This window comes from Thermobia domestica, chromosome 11 (assembly GCF_964235325.1).
Source record: "Thermobia domestica chromosome 11, izTheDome1.hap1.1, whole genome shotgun sequence".
In the NCBI taxonomy this organism is placed as follows: Eukaryota; Metazoa; Arthropoda; class Insecta; order Zygentoma; family Lepismatidae; genus Thermobia; species Thermobia domestica.
This window is the reverse complement of record NC_137464.1, coordinates 35,922,551-35,940,048: the sequence shown is the minus strand read 5'-3', so window position 1 is coordinate 35,940,048 and position 17,498 is coordinate 35,922,551. Positions and strand designations below refer to the sequence as shown.

At 36.6% G+C, this 17,498-nt stretch overlaps 1 protein-coding gene across 1 annotated transcript in view; it reads right to left on the bottom strand.

The window, feature by feature from the left end:
• The window catches only part of LOC145664041 (uncharacterized), a 96,045-nt gene that overhangs the window by 27,602 nt on the left and 50,945 nt on the right, over window positions 1–17,498 (bottom strand). Inside the window, exons 5-6 of the mRNA XM_081730364.1 lie at window positions 14,513–14,697; window positions 13,379–13,489 (exon numbers count right to left, since the gene is read on the bottom strand). Coding sequence (XP_081586490.1) covers window positions 13,379–13,489; window positions 14,513–14,697 — 296 coding nt within the window. The remainder of the gene's footprint in view (window positions 1–13,378; window positions 13,490–14,512; window positions 14,698–17,498) is intronic.

The window sequence follows — 17,498 nt, the reverse complement described above, 5'->3', positions numbered from 1 at the left end:
TTACATTCTAGCAACGTAAAGTTTCCAGTGAATTCTTGTACGACGACTTTACTAGTACTTTTTGGGAAGGTATGCAACAACACCCAGTAATTTTTACTTCATCCGCCATCTTTTATCTTCGTATATGAGTATTGACCTACCACATAGTATTATTTCCAGGCAGTGAAATGTCCTTTACATGTTGTTGTCCACTCAATTTACGTAATAAAATGTCAGGGAATCCCTAAAGTCCTTTGAGGAATCCCATGCGCCGCCATTGCGCAAATCTGAAAACTGCAAATATGGATAGAGCAGGTTAGGATCCTTTGTCGATATCATGCCGCATCACGTCTAAAATCAGTAGTTTGTGCAATATTTAACTCTAAAGTTTGTTTTCCCACGCTTTCGGCAGCCTACAACACGTAAACGACACGCTTTTCGTCCTATGTGTACTGAAACTTTTTTCTTTGTTTGTTTTGCTCTCAGGAATTACCCCTCTGTTTTTGTACAACGAATGTAGCGCCATACTGTGTAACGTCATCCGAATCAAATTGACCACACTAACGCGACATAAGTAACTGTTCTTAAAAACAGCACAAATTTTCTTGGCTACCTGATAATATTGCACTACGATATATTCCACATACAGGGCGTAAATCATGCCCCCCCTCCCCGCAAGCCATTTCAAGATGAGTTTAATGTTTCATTCTAAACGTAGCTTCTCCTGGAATAGCATCCACCCTTCAAGTAACTGCCCCGCCCCCTACCACGTTATCTCCTAAATCCGCCCATGCCGTAAAGTTGTCTTCCAACTGATCTTAAAAGTGATTCCAAAATCCAAAGCATCAGTAAAAGTACGCACACAAGTACGACCCCTCAATTGTTTCAGTAATATCGATACAATTTTAATCTGAATAAATTTATACCGAAAAACACGTATGGCAAGATAGCCCCCCCACTTTAGAAAATTGAAACAATGACTAGGTCATTCGTTTGTACTACGTTTGTACCGTTTGTACCGAAAATATTTTCGTTTGTACCATTTTCCTTATAGGGTTACTTGAGAGGTCGACTGGGGGGGCTATCTTGGCGCCAAGATAGCCCCCCCGTATCACAGCACAGAAAATTGGAATACACCATTCGAAAGCAAATCGTTTGTACCGTTTGTACCGAAAAAAGTTTTGTTTGTACCCTGATAGTTTTCGAGAAACAGGGGATGAAATTTGGGGGGGCTATCTTGGCGCCAAGATAGCCCCCCCGTATCACAGCACAAAAAATTGAAATACACCATTCGAAAGCAAATCGTTTGTACCGTTTGTACCGAAAAAAGTTTTGTTTGTACCCTGATAGTTTTCAAGAAACAGGGGATGACATTTGGGGGGGCTATCTTGGCGCCAAGATAGCCCCCCCGTGTCACAGCACAAAAAATTGAAATACACCATTCGAAAGCAAATCGTTTGTACCGTTTGTACCGAAAAAAGTTTTGTTTGTACCCTGATAGTTTTCGAGAAACACGGGATGACATTTGGGGGGCTATCTTGGCGCCAAGATAGCCCCCCCGTATCACAGCACAAAAAATTGAAATACACCATTCGAAAGCAAATCGTTTGTACCGTTTGTACCGAAAAAAGTTTTGTTTGTACCCTTATAGTTTTCGAGAAACAGGGGATGAAATTTGGGGGGGCTATCTTGGCGCCAAGATAGCCCCCCCGTATCACAGCACAAAAAATTGAAATACACCATTCGAAAGCAAATCGTTTGTACCGTTTGTACCGAAAAAAGTTTTGTTTGTACCCTGATAGTTTTCAAGAAACAGGGGATGACATTTGGGGGGGCTATCTTGGCGCCAAGATAGCCCCCCCGTATCACAACACAAAAAATTGAAATACACCATTCGAAAGCAAATCGTTTGTACCGTTTGTACCGAAAAAAGGTTTGTTTGTACCCTGATAGTTTTCGAGAAACAGGGGATGACATTTGGGGGGGCTATCTTGGCGCCAAGATAGCCCCCCCGTATCACAGCACAAAAAAATGGAATACATCATTCGAAAGCAAATCGTTTGTACCGTTTGTACCGAAAAAAGTTTTGTTTGTACCCTGATAGTTTTCGAGAAACACGGGATGACATTTAGGGGGGCTATCTTGGCGCCAAGATAGCCCCCCCGTGTCACAGCACAAAAAATTGAAGTACACCATTCGAAAGCAAATCGTTTGTACCTTTTGTACCGAAAAAGTTTTGTTTGTACCCTGATAGTTTTCGAGAAACAGGGGATGATATTTTGGGCGCGGGGCTATCTTGGCGCCAAAATAGCCCCCCCGTATCACAGCACAAAAAATTGGAATACACCATTCGAAAGCTTATCGTTTGTACCGTTTGTACCGAAAAATGTTTTGTTTGTACTCTGATAATTTTCAAGAAAGAGTGGATGGCGTTTTGTATTCTATGTTGTACGGAAGATGGGCCCCCTAATATGTACTTTTTCCATGCCCATTAATAAGTATTATGTGTGTATTCATGTGAATTTATGTGTATTTAGAACTCTTGTTGTACATATCCAAATAAAAAAAGGACTTGTTGGGAATAACGCAACTTTAAAATTGAATTGGCGAGTGGGAAAATAGTGTGAGTTCAAATTAAGCCATTTTGAGTTAAAGGCGAAAATAACACTAAAGATTTAGTACTACAAGTTGTAATGAAGAGCTGTACAATTTGGAAGACCTCGCACGTAATAACAGAATGCTATAATGTCGACTGTACATTTGTGGCATTAACAAACAAAAGTTCTTTCTTCAAATATCTCAAAATGCGTTTTGTGCACTAGTAGTGTTTTTCCGCTGAACGATTCAATTAAATTTTCTCTTTTGTGCCCTTTTCCGTAAATAAATACCATAATAACAATAACGAAGTGTGTACAAATTCAGAAAGAAACTGGATTTACAGAAATAATCTTAAACAAAGAAAACTAAAAGATGAAATGTTTGCTCACCTAAACTGCGTCCTTCCACGTTTCAGCTTTACACATATCTGTCACATTAACGGCTCGAGAAGTTTGCGCTTTCATAGACAATAGAAGTAAGCAAACAGGCCATTGCTGAATAATACGTATTTACTTAAGGAAAAGGGCAGAAATAGAGAAAATTTAATTGAATCGGTGAGTGGAAAACCACTACTAGTCCACAAAACGCATTTTGAGATATTTGAAAAAATAACTTTCGTTTGTTAATGCCACAAATGTACAGTCGACATTATAGCATTCTGTTATAACGTGCAAGGTCTTGCAAATTGCACTGCTCTTCATTACAACTTGTAGTTCTACATCTTTAGTGTTATTTTTGCTTTTACTTCAAAATGGTTTATTTTGGAATCAAACTGTTTTCCCACTTGCCGATTCAATTCTAACGTTGAGTTATTACTGAAAACTTCAGTTTTTCATTTTGATATGCAGAACCAGTATTCTAAATACACATCAATTCACATGGATAAACATATAATACTTATTAATGGACATGGAAAAAGTACACATTAGGGGGCCTATCTTGCGTACAAGATAGCCCTCAAATCTCATCCCCTGTTTCTCGAAAACTATCAGGGTACAAAGAAAACTTTTTTCGGTACAAACGGTACAAACGATTTGCTTTCGAATGGTGCATTTCAATTTTTTTGTGCTGTGATACCTAGGGGCTATCTTGGCGCCAAAATAGTTTCCCCCCAAATGTCATCCCCTGTTTCTCGAAAACTATCAAGGTACAAACAAAACTTTTTTCGGTACAAACGGTACAAACGATTTCCTTTCGAATGGTGTATTCCAATTTTTTGTGCTGTGATACGGAAGGGCTATCTTGGCGCAAAGATAGCCTCCCGCCCAAAATATCATCCCCTGTTTCTCGAAAACTATCAAGGTACAAACAAAACTTTTTTCGGTACAAACGGTACAAACGATTTGCTTTCGAATGATGTATTCCATTTTTTTGTGCTGTGATACGGGGGGGCTATCTTGGCGCCAAGATAGCCCCCCAAATGTCATCCCGTGTTTCTCGAAAACTATCAAGGTACAAACAAAACTTTTTTCGGTACAAACGGTACAAACGATTTGCTTTCGAATGATGTATTCCATTTTTTTGTGCTGTGATACGGGGGCTATCTTGGCGCCAAGATAGCCCCCCCAAATGTCATCCCCTGTTTCTTGAAAACTATCAGGGTACAAACAAAACTTTTTTCGGTACAAACAAAACTTTTTTCGGTACAAACGGTACAAACGATTTGCTTTCGAATGGTGTATTTCAATTTTTTGTGCTGTGATACGGGGGGGCTATCTTGGCGCCAAGATAGCCCCCCCAAATGTCATCGGGTGTTTCTCGAAAACTATCAGGGTACAAACAAAACTTTTTTCGGTACAAACGGTACAAACGATTTGCTTTCGAATGGTGTATTTCAATTTTTTGTGCTGTGATACGGGGGGGCTATCTTGGCGCCAAGATAGCACCCCCAAATGTCATCCCCTGTTTCTCGAAAACTATCAGGGTACAAACAAAACTTTTTTCGGTACAAACGGTACAAACGATTTGCTTTCGAATGGTGTATTTCAATTTTTTGTGCTGTGATACGGGGGGGGCTATCTTGGCGCCAAGATAGCCCCCCCAAATTTCATCCCCTGTTTCTTGAAAACTATCAGGGTACAAACAAAACTTTTTTCGGTACAAACGGTACAAACGATTTGCTTTCGAATGGTGTATTTCAATTTTTTGTGCTGTGATACGGGGGGGCTATCTTGGCGCCAAGATAGCCCCCCCAAATGTCATCCCCTGTTTCTCGAAAACTATCAGGGTACAAACAAAACTTTTTTCGGTACAAACGGTACAAACGATTTGCTTTCGAATGGTGTATTTCAATTTTTTGTGCTGTGATACGGGGGGGCTATCTTGGCGCCAAGATAGCCCCCCCAAATGTCATCCCCTGTTTCTCGAAAACTATCAGGGTACAAACAAAACTTTTTTCGGTACAAACGGTACAAACGATTTGCTTTCGAATGGTGTATTCCAATTTTTTGTGCTGTGATACGGGGGGGGCTATCTTGGCGCCAAGATAGCCCCCCCAAATTTCATCCCCTGTTTCTTGAAAACTATCAGGGTACAAACAAAACTTTTTTCGGTACAAACGGTACAAACGATTTGCTTTCGAATGGTGTATTTCAATTTTTTGTGCTGTGATACGGGGGGGCTATCTTGGCGCCAAGATAGCCCCCCCAAATGTCATCCCCTGTTTCTCGAAAACTATCAGGGTACAAACAAAACTTTTTTCGGTACAAACGGTACAAACGATTTGCTTTCGAATGGTGTATTTCAATTTTTTGTGCTGTGATACGGGGGGGGCTATCTTGGCGCCAAGATAGCCCCCCCAAATGTCATCCCCTGTTTCTCGAAAACTATCAGGGTACAAACAAAACTTTTTTCGGTACAAACGGTACAAACGATTTGCTTTCGAATGGTGTATTCCAATTTTCTGTGCTGTGATACGGGGGGGCTATCTTGGCGCCAAGATAGCCCCCCCAGTCGACCTCTCAAGTAACCCTATAAGGAAAATGGTACAAACGAAAATATTTTCGGTACAAACGGTACAAACGTAGTACAAACGAATGACATAGTCATTGTTTCAATTTTCTAAAGTGGGGGGGGCTATCTTGCCATACGTCCGAAAAACGTAACATTCAGAATTATTATAATGTCTGGGTGGACAGTTCCTAATAATGCAAACTGCATTTCTGTCGATTTCAAATATTGAACTGAAACCGAACAAAACAGTCCTCAAAAAGGACCCAACAGTTCTTAAACCGAACCGAACAACTCTTCAAACCGAACCGAATCTTTCCCAAACCGAACCTGGCCGGTTTGAAGTCCAAACCGATTGATTCGGTTTAAACTACAAACCGAATCGAAAGCGGTTAACCGGTTCTTGGAATACCCCTAGTCCAATGTTAAACGCTGACAGTGTTTCTCTGCGACTTCATCTGTTTGGCCCGCTAAAAAGACATCTCAAAGACTTTTGAACAGACTTCGATTATACCTACAGTGTTATCTTTCACCTTTCCATTTGAACACCCCTCGTATATCAGACTTAAATATAATAAAATCAATACATTCTTTGTATCGGGTCTAGTTAGAGAGAACGATGAGAAGCAAAACTTGGCTGCCATAATGGTTCTCTGGATCCAACTTTTTTTTTAAATTGTCAATTTTTTAATTCGATAAATGTATTCTTCTATCACAAGTATGCATACTATTAAGTAACCTACAGTGCTAATAATATTATCAAGCAAGCAGGTGGTAGCAACGATCTTGCAGACCCCTGAAGGAGGGGTGAACCTCGAAACTGTTTTGCACACGGCTTGGGTGTTATTCCAGTGATGAGAAAACTTATTTAGGAAGGGGCAAAAAGAAAAAAAAGAAAACACTTTGGCGGGCCAATATTCAAAGAAAAAGAACAATTAGGTGGCCTATACATTTTCTTCAAAAAAAAAAAACCTTCTTGTAGTACTAAGCCCTATGATTGAAAGACTATAAAGTGCAAGTGGTAAATGAAATTTGTACATTTCTACAAGTTTCTCACAATATTGATTAAAGTGGGATTCACGGATTTTCAAAAGTGAAGTTAAATTCTGTAGATCAGGACTCATATTGCGGACCTGATAAATTGCTTCAGCCGGTGGTATCTGGCCCGTGGCCGTAATTTGCCCATCACTGTTCTAGTCTACAGATGGATAAGAGAAAACCGGTTCCGTCACCACTGTGCCAAGTTGCTGCATAATTAATATCAGCGCCAGACCTTAGTGATGCAATGGAAACTTTTGTTTACTTTTGTAAGGTGTTGGCATGTCTGCACTCCTATTGTTTGCGGTCTTGGGTCATAGAATATTTTTTTTCCCTTTAACTGCAGTGACCAAAACGACTCGCGAAGCCTGGGCTCTACACCAATCACAGAAATGTTTTGCTTTACCTCTGATACATCGAAAGATTTCGGTATACGTTCGTGGAGCCGTCTTTCGAACGCACGCTTGAGGAAACGTCAAACACCAAAAGTTCACCAACAATATTGCCAAACTTTGAAGACGTGCTGAATGATTTGGTTTCGCAAAAACACACCCTAAATAGATCTAATGATACTGTATTCTCATAAAATATTCTCCATACAGAGCGGGAGACGACAGAGGCAAAATTTCATGCATAGGAGTTGTCAACCGGCCCCCTTCACGTTCTATAGGGTCAGTAGCGTAGCCAGGATGTGTGTTTGGGGGGGGGGCCAAGTGCTGTTATAGGTACATATAGAAAAATTACAAACAAAAAAATATATAAACATAAAAATATATAAAAAATTACAAACATCAAAGTACGAAAGTACATTGTCGGACCTCTTTGGGGGGGGGCGGCCCCTCCCCCCCCCTTCCCTACGCCACTGTATAGGGTGGTAAATCGGTATATTTAGGTGAATTAGGCAATGTAGGCAGTGTTGAATGATATTCATAGGCGTGCGCAACGTGAATGCCATGGATGCCTTGGTACCCCCATTAGAAAAGTTTTTTATGTAGAATTATTACAAACTGAGAAGAGATTACGTGTAAATTATTTCCCGTCTGCATGTGTGCCGTGCGTCGCCGACGCAGCGTCGGGTGCAATGACGCTATCTTTTCTTAGCGGAAAGGGGGGGAGGACGACATTCCATATGGTGGTACTTTAGATCTGGCACCCACATTCCCAATGTCCTGCTCACGCTGGTGATGATATTACGAGGAGTGTTCGTTAATTCCTGATATAGAAGATCTCCCATTTTCCCACATAGCCCCCTTTCAATATAGTGCACTTCTCTCAACAATGTTCTAGAGCAGTTGTTCTCAAAGTGGGGTGCACGGACCCCTGATGGTCCACGACGCCTAAAAATTGAAATGTAATAAAATGGAACTCACATCAGTTATGCAAGAATATTTTTTAATATTAAAAAACTGTAACTGTTGGCGGTACGAGTACAAAACAATAGCTATTTTAATCATTTCTAGTGCTCAAGGATTTTATTGATTTTTCAGCTGAAATGCATAAAACACTTGTAGAACACTTGAGAGTATCAGCAGCAAGCTTTCGAGAATACTTCCCTGCCCCACAACCTAGTAATGGTTGGATTAAAAATCCTTTCACTAATGTAGAATTCCATGACATATAAATTATGAATCTCTCTAACACAGAACAAGAACAGCTATTGGAACTATCGTGCGATACTTCATGGAAAAGCGTTTTCAAAAAAATGAGCTTTGTAGCTTTTGGTTGCGTGTGCGTTGGGAAAATGAAGCCTGCATAACATGCTCATCGTTGGCAAACTTTGTTTCTCGCGGGTGCTACTTAATCTTGGGAAACAGGTGAAAGTCACTTGGGACAAGATCTGGAGAATAGGGAGGGTGCTCAAGTATTTCATACCCAGCATCGGCAATAGCGGTGGAGGTAAGGTGACTTTTGTGAGTAGAAGCATTGTCCTACAGCAGCAGCACTTTCATGTGTAGAATCCCTCTGAGTTTCCCCTTGATTGTCTGCCTTACTTTTGGGATCAGTTGGGAATAGTAGTCACTTGTAATTGTCGTTGGACAATGGAGTTAATCAATGAACAGTATGCCCTTACTATACCTCCTCCCAGAAAAAAATGTTGCCATAATCTTGTCAGCTGATTGCATTATTTTGAATTTCTTGAGGGGTGGACATCATGTTGCCGCCACTGTATGCTATGTTGATTGGACCGCAATGATGTACCCAGGTGCCACACAGCCATAAGAATACATAGCCAAATCAATTTCTCTCTCTCCACTGTTCGGATTTTCGCGCACTCGTGCTATGTGCAAGGGATTTTAAAGTTTACAAGAGAAGAACAATCTTTGTTTTAATATAACGTTACTTCAGTTTCGTATTTCAAGATAACTCATTAAGAGTCTGGTTTAAGTTAGATTAACTGTAAAAAGAATATAAATATTTTCATTTTTCTAATGCTTTTCCGTAGTACGTAAGGTGTTAGTCAGGACTGGATTAACCTATCTGGAGGACCATGGCTAGAAAAAAAATATGTGGCCCCTGCTGACTTCACCTAATAAATTTCTTTCAAAGTACAGTAGGAAAGTTAATTGAATATGTTTAATATTTTTGGCCATATATTATTTTATGATGATGATTATATCTTCATGATTCGTTTTAGAAAGCCAGTTGAGATTTTGATCAGATTGGAGGACCCTATTCACCTGGAGACCCGGGGTATAGCCTCCCTAAGTCCCTCCCTTAATCCGGCCCTGGTGTTAGTGCATGTGCTTTTGTGTGCATTGTTTAAGCTGCTATCCCGATACTAGTACGTTCCCTGGTTTAAAATTAGAGAGGTTGAAAAATTTCGTATCCGATTCTCTGAAACATATCTGTATTTAGGTTCATCCCGAAAGTTACCGAAATTCATGTTAATTATTTATTATCTGCCCTCATACTGTGATTTATTATGATTTTTTTTTACTGATGCGGTAGTGGGAAGTCTGCATTTGATGTTTTGATTGGACTATAGGATATAAATACACTTACCAACTGGTCAATATTTGTTCTCATTTCATTCTTTCTTCTACGATTTTGTACGATTATTACAACGAAATCGTCAAAAAGTGGACATTCTTTCAGAAAATAGCTGACATTTTATTAAAAAGATGGACCTTTTCACATGTAAATTTGAAAACATTTTACCTTATAATTGTGTGGATGATGTTGAATCTGCATTGGTTCTTAAATCAGAATTGTAGTTGCCCCAGCCAGCATTTTTTGACCAAAGTAGTGCATTATTTTAACAAAAGAGACACTGACCAAAGCTTAAAACTTTACTTTATTTTAAATTATAATTTGTTACTGTTTCGGATATCTAGCCAAGAACAATTATAGTTGGCAGGGGTTACTGTGAGGAGGTTGCAGAATAATTTGAAACATCTTTTCTACTTATTTTAACGAGATGCTTGTTTAAAGTGCATCTCTATACTTCTCACTATTCGGGCGCTTGTTTATAGTGAGTCTCCTCGCTCGTCAATATGTCCGAGTTTCATATATCCTCAGTTGTTATAATTATGAATTTATTGAAAAAACTTTTTACAGTAATGATATTCCGTAAAAAGATGTGTGATGCATAAACATAGTTTACATAACGCACACCTTATTACAGCAATAACTACGCACAAATTACAAAATGATGCACAATCTTTGAAATAAAATGTTACGGGATTGTCAAACGTAGGAGGTTTTTATTACAAATAACCGCTTTCGTATCCCAGATACCTAATATTTACAAATATGGGAGAAGAAAACCTATTTATAAATCAATGACTGGATCTTAATTATATTATTACGGAGATGTAAATTTATGTTATGGAGAAGGACAATGTCAGAAAAATGTCCCAAGAAATTTTTCCAGGGACTGAAGAAAATAGATCAAGATGCTAAATCCAGTTGTTCCTGCAGGAATGGTTTCTATTTTGAGATACTCTTTTGAGGTTTAACTTAGGACTCAAATATAATATAAATCACTTAAATACGCACCTCGACTAGTGAGAGGCAAGGGCACTCACTTTCAGTAAGCACTCCGAGTAGTAAGAGCCGAGGGGGTCACTTTGAATATGCATCTCTAATAGTGAGAAGCGAGGGGACTCACTTTAAATAAGCACCCCGAATAGTGAAAGGTGCAGAAACTCACTTTAATCAAACATGCCGCTAAAATAAGTACGGAAAGGGGTTTCAAATCAGTTTGCAACCTTCTGGCAATAACTCATGCCAACTATGATTGTTCTTGACTAACTGCAAACCATTTCAAACCAGAAGACTTTTGTAATTATAATCAACATATTGGATCGCCATTTTGAATTTTCTACTTTTGACGTCAAATTCTGAATCAGCTGTCCTAAAACCTCCCTGGGAGTACGTTTTCTTCTATATTAAATGATTGTTTTCTGTCTATGCTTCAAAACCTTCCCTAATATTCAAAGGATTACCGAGGGACTTTAAATCCGTATCATTGCCGAAATTTTAAAAAAATACGTGTCGATTATTTTTCGATGTTGTACAAATCTGCAAAGTTTCATTCAAATCGGTGAGTTACACTTTTGTAAGTTTCCTTGTTAGAGACGCATTCAGTAATATAAGAATGATGGCCACAAGAATTATCTTACACAGTGACCAGGATTATTACAAGAATATTTTCTAATTCTAGAATTTATATATAAACTGTGAAAAGTTGTCACAGTCATTTTCTAATGTTCAATTTTTGTAGTGAGTGCTCATGTTTCAATGTAATTAAGTTGTTCTCGAATGTGGAATACATTTAAATTCATATGATCAGTAAAAAAGCCCGATCAAAAGTCCGGTTCATCTATTCGAAAAGCAATTCCAAATGTCCCATAATGAACCCATATGAAGTACTTAGCAAGAAAATGCAAAAAATAGCTACGCGTTAAAATTCTCGGCATATCCTATTTATGTTTCTGTATTCAGATTTTTCTTTCGAAACAATTCAGATCTTATACTTTTGCTTTCTATCGACGAATGTGATATAAAAATTCTCTCACTGTCGTGAGAATGTTTCTACGTCATCGTCACGCAGAAGGTAAAGGAACTGTGAATGGCGGGAGAATTAATCGAAAAGGTGGATATATTCTTCGGAGCGTTTGTTAACAAATGCAGCGAGCAGTTGTGGTCATAGCAAACATCAAACTGCCTCTCTCCCGTTTACGAACGAGTTGTTTCTTTCCCTGTAGAATACCCACTTTGTACTCCGAAAGCAAAGTGGAGATCAAACATACAGAGTGTCTCCCGGTTTAACGTGGTTGCCAGGTTTAAGGAGTAGTGTAGGAAGTTAATTTGACGAATATCTGGTAATTTAAATATAAACAACTATGTAGTTTCTTTCCAGATACTTTTAAATTCTTGTAGGCTTATTTCCCCAAAACTGCGTGTACTTATATACTTTGTGCTATTATTTTACACTGTAGATAACTGAAATATTGCAACACTGTAGAGGTCCTAATAGCGCCTGTAATTCTGTAGAAGAATGTTAATAGTGTGTATGTGTGTGACATTAGATCATCCAGATATATTATTGGTACCGGTACCATTTATATCTTGCAGGTGATGTTGGCACCAGGATCCAATAAATATAGTACGGCACCACACGTGTTTCCCAAGAAACTGCCAGAAATAGCGACATAAGTGTTTTCCCACCGCAAATATGAATAAAATTAATGCATATTGATCTCACTCTCGTTTTTGTATCTCTTCTAGTTTTTTATGCACATTTGGTTCCAACAAGTCGGGCTCCCAACTCGGAGCTAACAAGTACGCAAATACGCGTATAGGTGTGTGTGTGTGTGTGTGTGGTGTGTGTGTGGTATGCCTACCTTTTAATATACATCATACCTTTCCTCCATTTTTTGTTTTATTTATTTATTTAAATTTTTATAACACATAATACATAGGGCAATCCGCAAAAATCAGTGATTTTGTGTTTACATATTTTGCTTACACTTTGTTTCTGCAAATTGACATTCACAGCTATCATAATATACTTTCAGCTCTCTGCATGGTACTAAATGACTGTCGATAGCGTGACCCGTGATCAAGTAATTCTCCAGACGGAAGTGTAATTGAAAATGGTACCTCATGAAGAGGAAGGTACCGAAAAAAAATCTCCACCACCTTACAATGACTTGTTCAAAAGTGTACGACTAAGTCACGAATCAAAGTTAATAGTGACTAAATTCACTAAAATCACCCTTGAGTTTTGTAAGCGCCAGAGGTGGATCTAGGGCGGGGACGGGGGGTCTAGGTCCCCCAGTTTTTTGAATGGCAAAAAATTTAACCTATTACTTATATATTTTTGGAAGTTTATAGTAAACTCATGATATACCTGTCATAGTGTGAGTTCTAGCTTACTTCCTCAGTCTTTACCTTCTAGATACGCCACTGGTAAGCGCTTGGCTCAACGAATTCAGCAGGGTTAAAGATCAGAAGACATTCCTCGAAATATTATTTTGCTTTCCGCAAGGAAATTCTCAACTTTTAGCCATTGCTATATATATATATATATATATATATATATATATATATATATATATATATATATATATATATATATATATATATATATATATATATATATATATATATATATATAATATGGAAAAAGAACTACCTGGTTCTTCAGCCGATATTTACGAATAACACTAATATAAAAGACGTTACTAAGAATTCTATATGGTGAATACGTTATACAAAGACTTATGATGACACCATAAATAACTTTACTAGGAGACACCTACTCTCATGATACTAAAGTAAAAGAAATATTAAAATATTTTCTTACCAGAGCAGCGTATTTTCCAGCAGTCCATATTTCAAGAAGATCTGCAGAATTCACTAGAATTCCACCAGGCAAATGACCAACACGTTTCCATTGTTCATTAGGAGACATGACCTAAAACGTAAGTAAAGTCATTTAATTCTGTCTCATTTATAGAAATGCTGTTACGTCTTTGCAGAAAAAAAGATATTGATATATTGGTTTTGGTTGCAAATTATCCTTAAATTATTCGGAACAACAAGTCCTAGCAAATTTATTTCAATTTTCGTACAACTATTTGTCGTCATGTTCATATTATTTCAGAGCAAACTCTTTTCTGCATTTTAATATTCTATTGTAAATGTTATATTATAACTATAGAGTTTAGAATTTAAAACAGTATGCAAAGTTTCACTATTATCGGTATGAATCGTGTACACAGTATGACTGAATAAATTAAAATTTATTTCAATTGCAGATTCTTAAGAATTATATAGCTTTCTGATTATATTGGTAAATATTATAACACTACAAGGTTAAAATATTAATTTATTGGTAAACGAATATCAAAGGATCTAGAAAAGACCAACAAAGACTAATGCCATACCCATATAGTCAAAAGATGTAAAACATACAGAAGAAATTGAAGAGTTCTATGAAGAGATACGAAAATATAAAAAATAGTGCCTGGCAAAGCTTGTGGAGATATCCAACAGCGTGCTCTTCTCTAGCAATAGAAATTACGATATATATAATTCACATCATTACACGTATTGCTAGGTGATTACCGCAAAAAAGCATACTGTAGTCTTTACCAGCACCTAACACTTTGCAAACAAAAACAAATGAGCTGAAATATATATTTCTGAGGTGATACTTATAAGTACGTATTGTACATTTATATACAAGTATAGAAGAAAGTAAAGGTTCGTATTTACAGATAACTGTTTAACTTATTCCAAATAACCTGATCCAAATATCTACCTAAACCTGTCTTGTTTCAGTTTCAAATTAAATATGTAAATACAAATGACATTATATTAGTTTCCCTTTATTGTCAAAATTAAAGTAGAAGTCGGAATGGTATGACTTCCTTATTCGAATTAACACTGAGTTGTTATGAATACTCAAAAGACATGGATAATAAACTAGAATTACCTCCAAACCTCCCTCACTGTCCTGCGTTAACAATGTAAATGTCCCATAATCAGTATGTTCCCCACAGCGTGTTATACCTTCTAGATCCTCTTCCAAGGGAGGATAATAGATCAGTCGAAGAGTCGTTGCATTGCCTTCCTTTAGAAGTCGCTGATGATATTTAAGAAAGAAGTCTTGTTCCAGATCTGTGGCACAAACAATGAACATATTCGTAAAGACTTATAGGATCGAAAAACAAGAAGCTCATTGTGTAAATTAGAAAAAGTAGTAGAATATTGCATAACATATATATATCTTGTTCTTATATTTAGAGTAAGGCAAATTTTCTACAATAAATTGTTGTCAATGAATTTTCTGTACAACTCTAATTGCTGTTCTATAGTATTCAAGCATCAGATGAAGTGGATCCAAGTAGAGTTGTAAGATGTTCCAAGATGCTTGTTATAAGGTAGTCTTTGGGAATTGCCCGAGCATGAGGTTCACATTGAGTCTTTTTTAAAACCCAACTAATGTGTAGCGTAGTTGATTTTTAGTTTACTTTCTGGTCTTCTTTGTAATTTTGGTAAGGATATCTACCGAAATTTCTCAAATTTAAATAACGCAGTGATTATTATAATCTATGCGAAATAAACATGGTATAGCAGTGTATTTGGATTTAGTAAACATTAATTCTTGATGCTCTTAAGATAATTTGAAGATCTGACTTACGAAGGAGATCTGCACTAAAGATTAAAAATTCTACAAATATATGTGTGTGTCAGTATACAGAAAAAAGTCTCTCCATTTATTTATCCTCTTTTTCAGATTCAGAAGTAACCTACATGTAACTTCCTTCATGTTGAGATAATAGCATTTGCACTAATCTATTAGCAGTCTATTAGCTAATAAACTCGTAAAAATTAAAGAAGGCTTAAGTATAGGTTCGAAATTAAGTCCAGTTCTATCTGAAATAGTAATAAATAGGTGGGAACAGAAAGTGATGAAAGAAGGGGGGAAACCTAATATGGTATTGTAGATACGTAGCTAACTGTTTAGGAATATGGAAAGGAACAAGAAGACAGCTTGGAAAGTTTGTAAAAAGCATTGAAGATGAAAAGAAAAGGATAAGCCTGGAAACAGAAGTAGAAAAAAGAACAAATTACTTGGACATGACAATAGAAAGAAAAGAAGGAAAATTGCATACAAGATGGTATAACAAAGAATGTGCGCCAGGGATTTACTGTCATAAAAGAAGTGACGTAGATAATAGCACGAAAAAGAACTTCATAAGAAATATGGAGAAGAGAAGAGAAGATACAGATAGTGAAGAAGAGAAAAGAAAGAAGACCTAGAAAAGTTTCACAGTCTTCTAGAGAAAAATGGTTAAGAAAAGTAGAAGCAAAGAGGACAAAAAGAAAGGACCGAGAAAAGAGACAAAGGAAAAAGAGAAGAGAAAACAACATGGGATAGAGAGCATTGGAGAAAAGACAGAGATACTATAGAACTTATTAAAAGAAGGAGGTGTGAACACATTCAGGAAAGGAGGAAGTAGAATCCTAGAAGTGATTAAGAGAATGGAGAATAAGAAGAAGGACATAAAAGAAGATAATGGAGTAGTGCATAAAGTGAAATGTAAGAAATGTGATATGATATATATTGGAGAAACAGGAAAAAAGCTTAAAGAAAGAATAAAAGAACATAAGAATGACGTGAGACTTAAAAGAGAAAATAACGCGATATATAAACATGTAAAAGAAACAGGACATGATATACAGTAGATTGGGAAGGGGTACAAGGTTTAGAAAAACATAACAGAACATTAATAAGAAAATTGAAAAAAGCGAAAAGGATTAAGAGAGAAAAAAGAGAAAGATTAATGAATTGAACAAATGGAATTCAAATTGAAGGGGTTAGTGCAACAGTGGTCTAACCCACATTTTTTAAAAATGGAGAAAAATCAAATTAAAGTTAAACACATGAGGTTTTTTGTACAATATACCAAAAGCAAGCACAAGTGGTTGAATGTGTCATACATTGTATATACATACATATATTGCACAAAAAACCACATGTGTTTAACTTGATTTTTCTCCATTTTTAAAATATGTGGGTTAGACCATTATTGCACTGACCCCCTCAATTCATGAAATATGGGATAGGTTGTTAGAAATAATTAAAGAATAAAAATTCACGAATATTAGGGAATTTAATTGATATAAACAGTGATAATACAAAAAATGGAACGGTAAATTATAATAGTATCGTATTGTTACATAAAATAAATTTAAAATTATATAATAAGTAACAATGGATATCAAGAATTTAATATTATGATGTCACTATTACCTACATTAATATGAATATACATATTAACGTCTGAGGAAAATAACATTATGGAAACTGTTACGAAATGATTTATTTCTAATAAAGAAGTACATACTCTGGTCAGAAAAAGTATTAATATAGAGAAAAGATTTAACACAAAAATTAGGATCATGTATAGTTTCAGAATAACCATAATTTTGATTATAAAGATTTTAGAAGCAACATCACTTTTAGCTAGAGATGCAAAAAAGCCGTTTTTTTTTTGAATCGATGTTTTTTTTTCATATAAAAAGCCGGCTTTTTTGGGAAAAAAACGAGAATTTTGGAAATTTTGGCTTTTTTCATTTTCATGATTTTTCTATCTAAATAGCTTTCTTATAGTATATTCTATAGTTAGATAAGAATTCCATGACCTAAATGCGATATTTCGCTCTGAAATTCACCATCAAGATGGATGGAGTACATGTTTTGCGAATTAAAGCTAACATGAAGAATGTAGTATTTGCGGGCAATTTTAAAGGCTATTTAACTTTATTTTAACTTTTGAGTTATCGACATCTTTTTTCTTCTCTAGATCATATTAGTTTGTCATCCGTGTTTCATTTCTAAGAGCTTAGTACTCTAGCTTCTAGCGCCAAAGTTAAACTTGCCCGTTTTTATATTTATCCGTCAAAGCGTACGT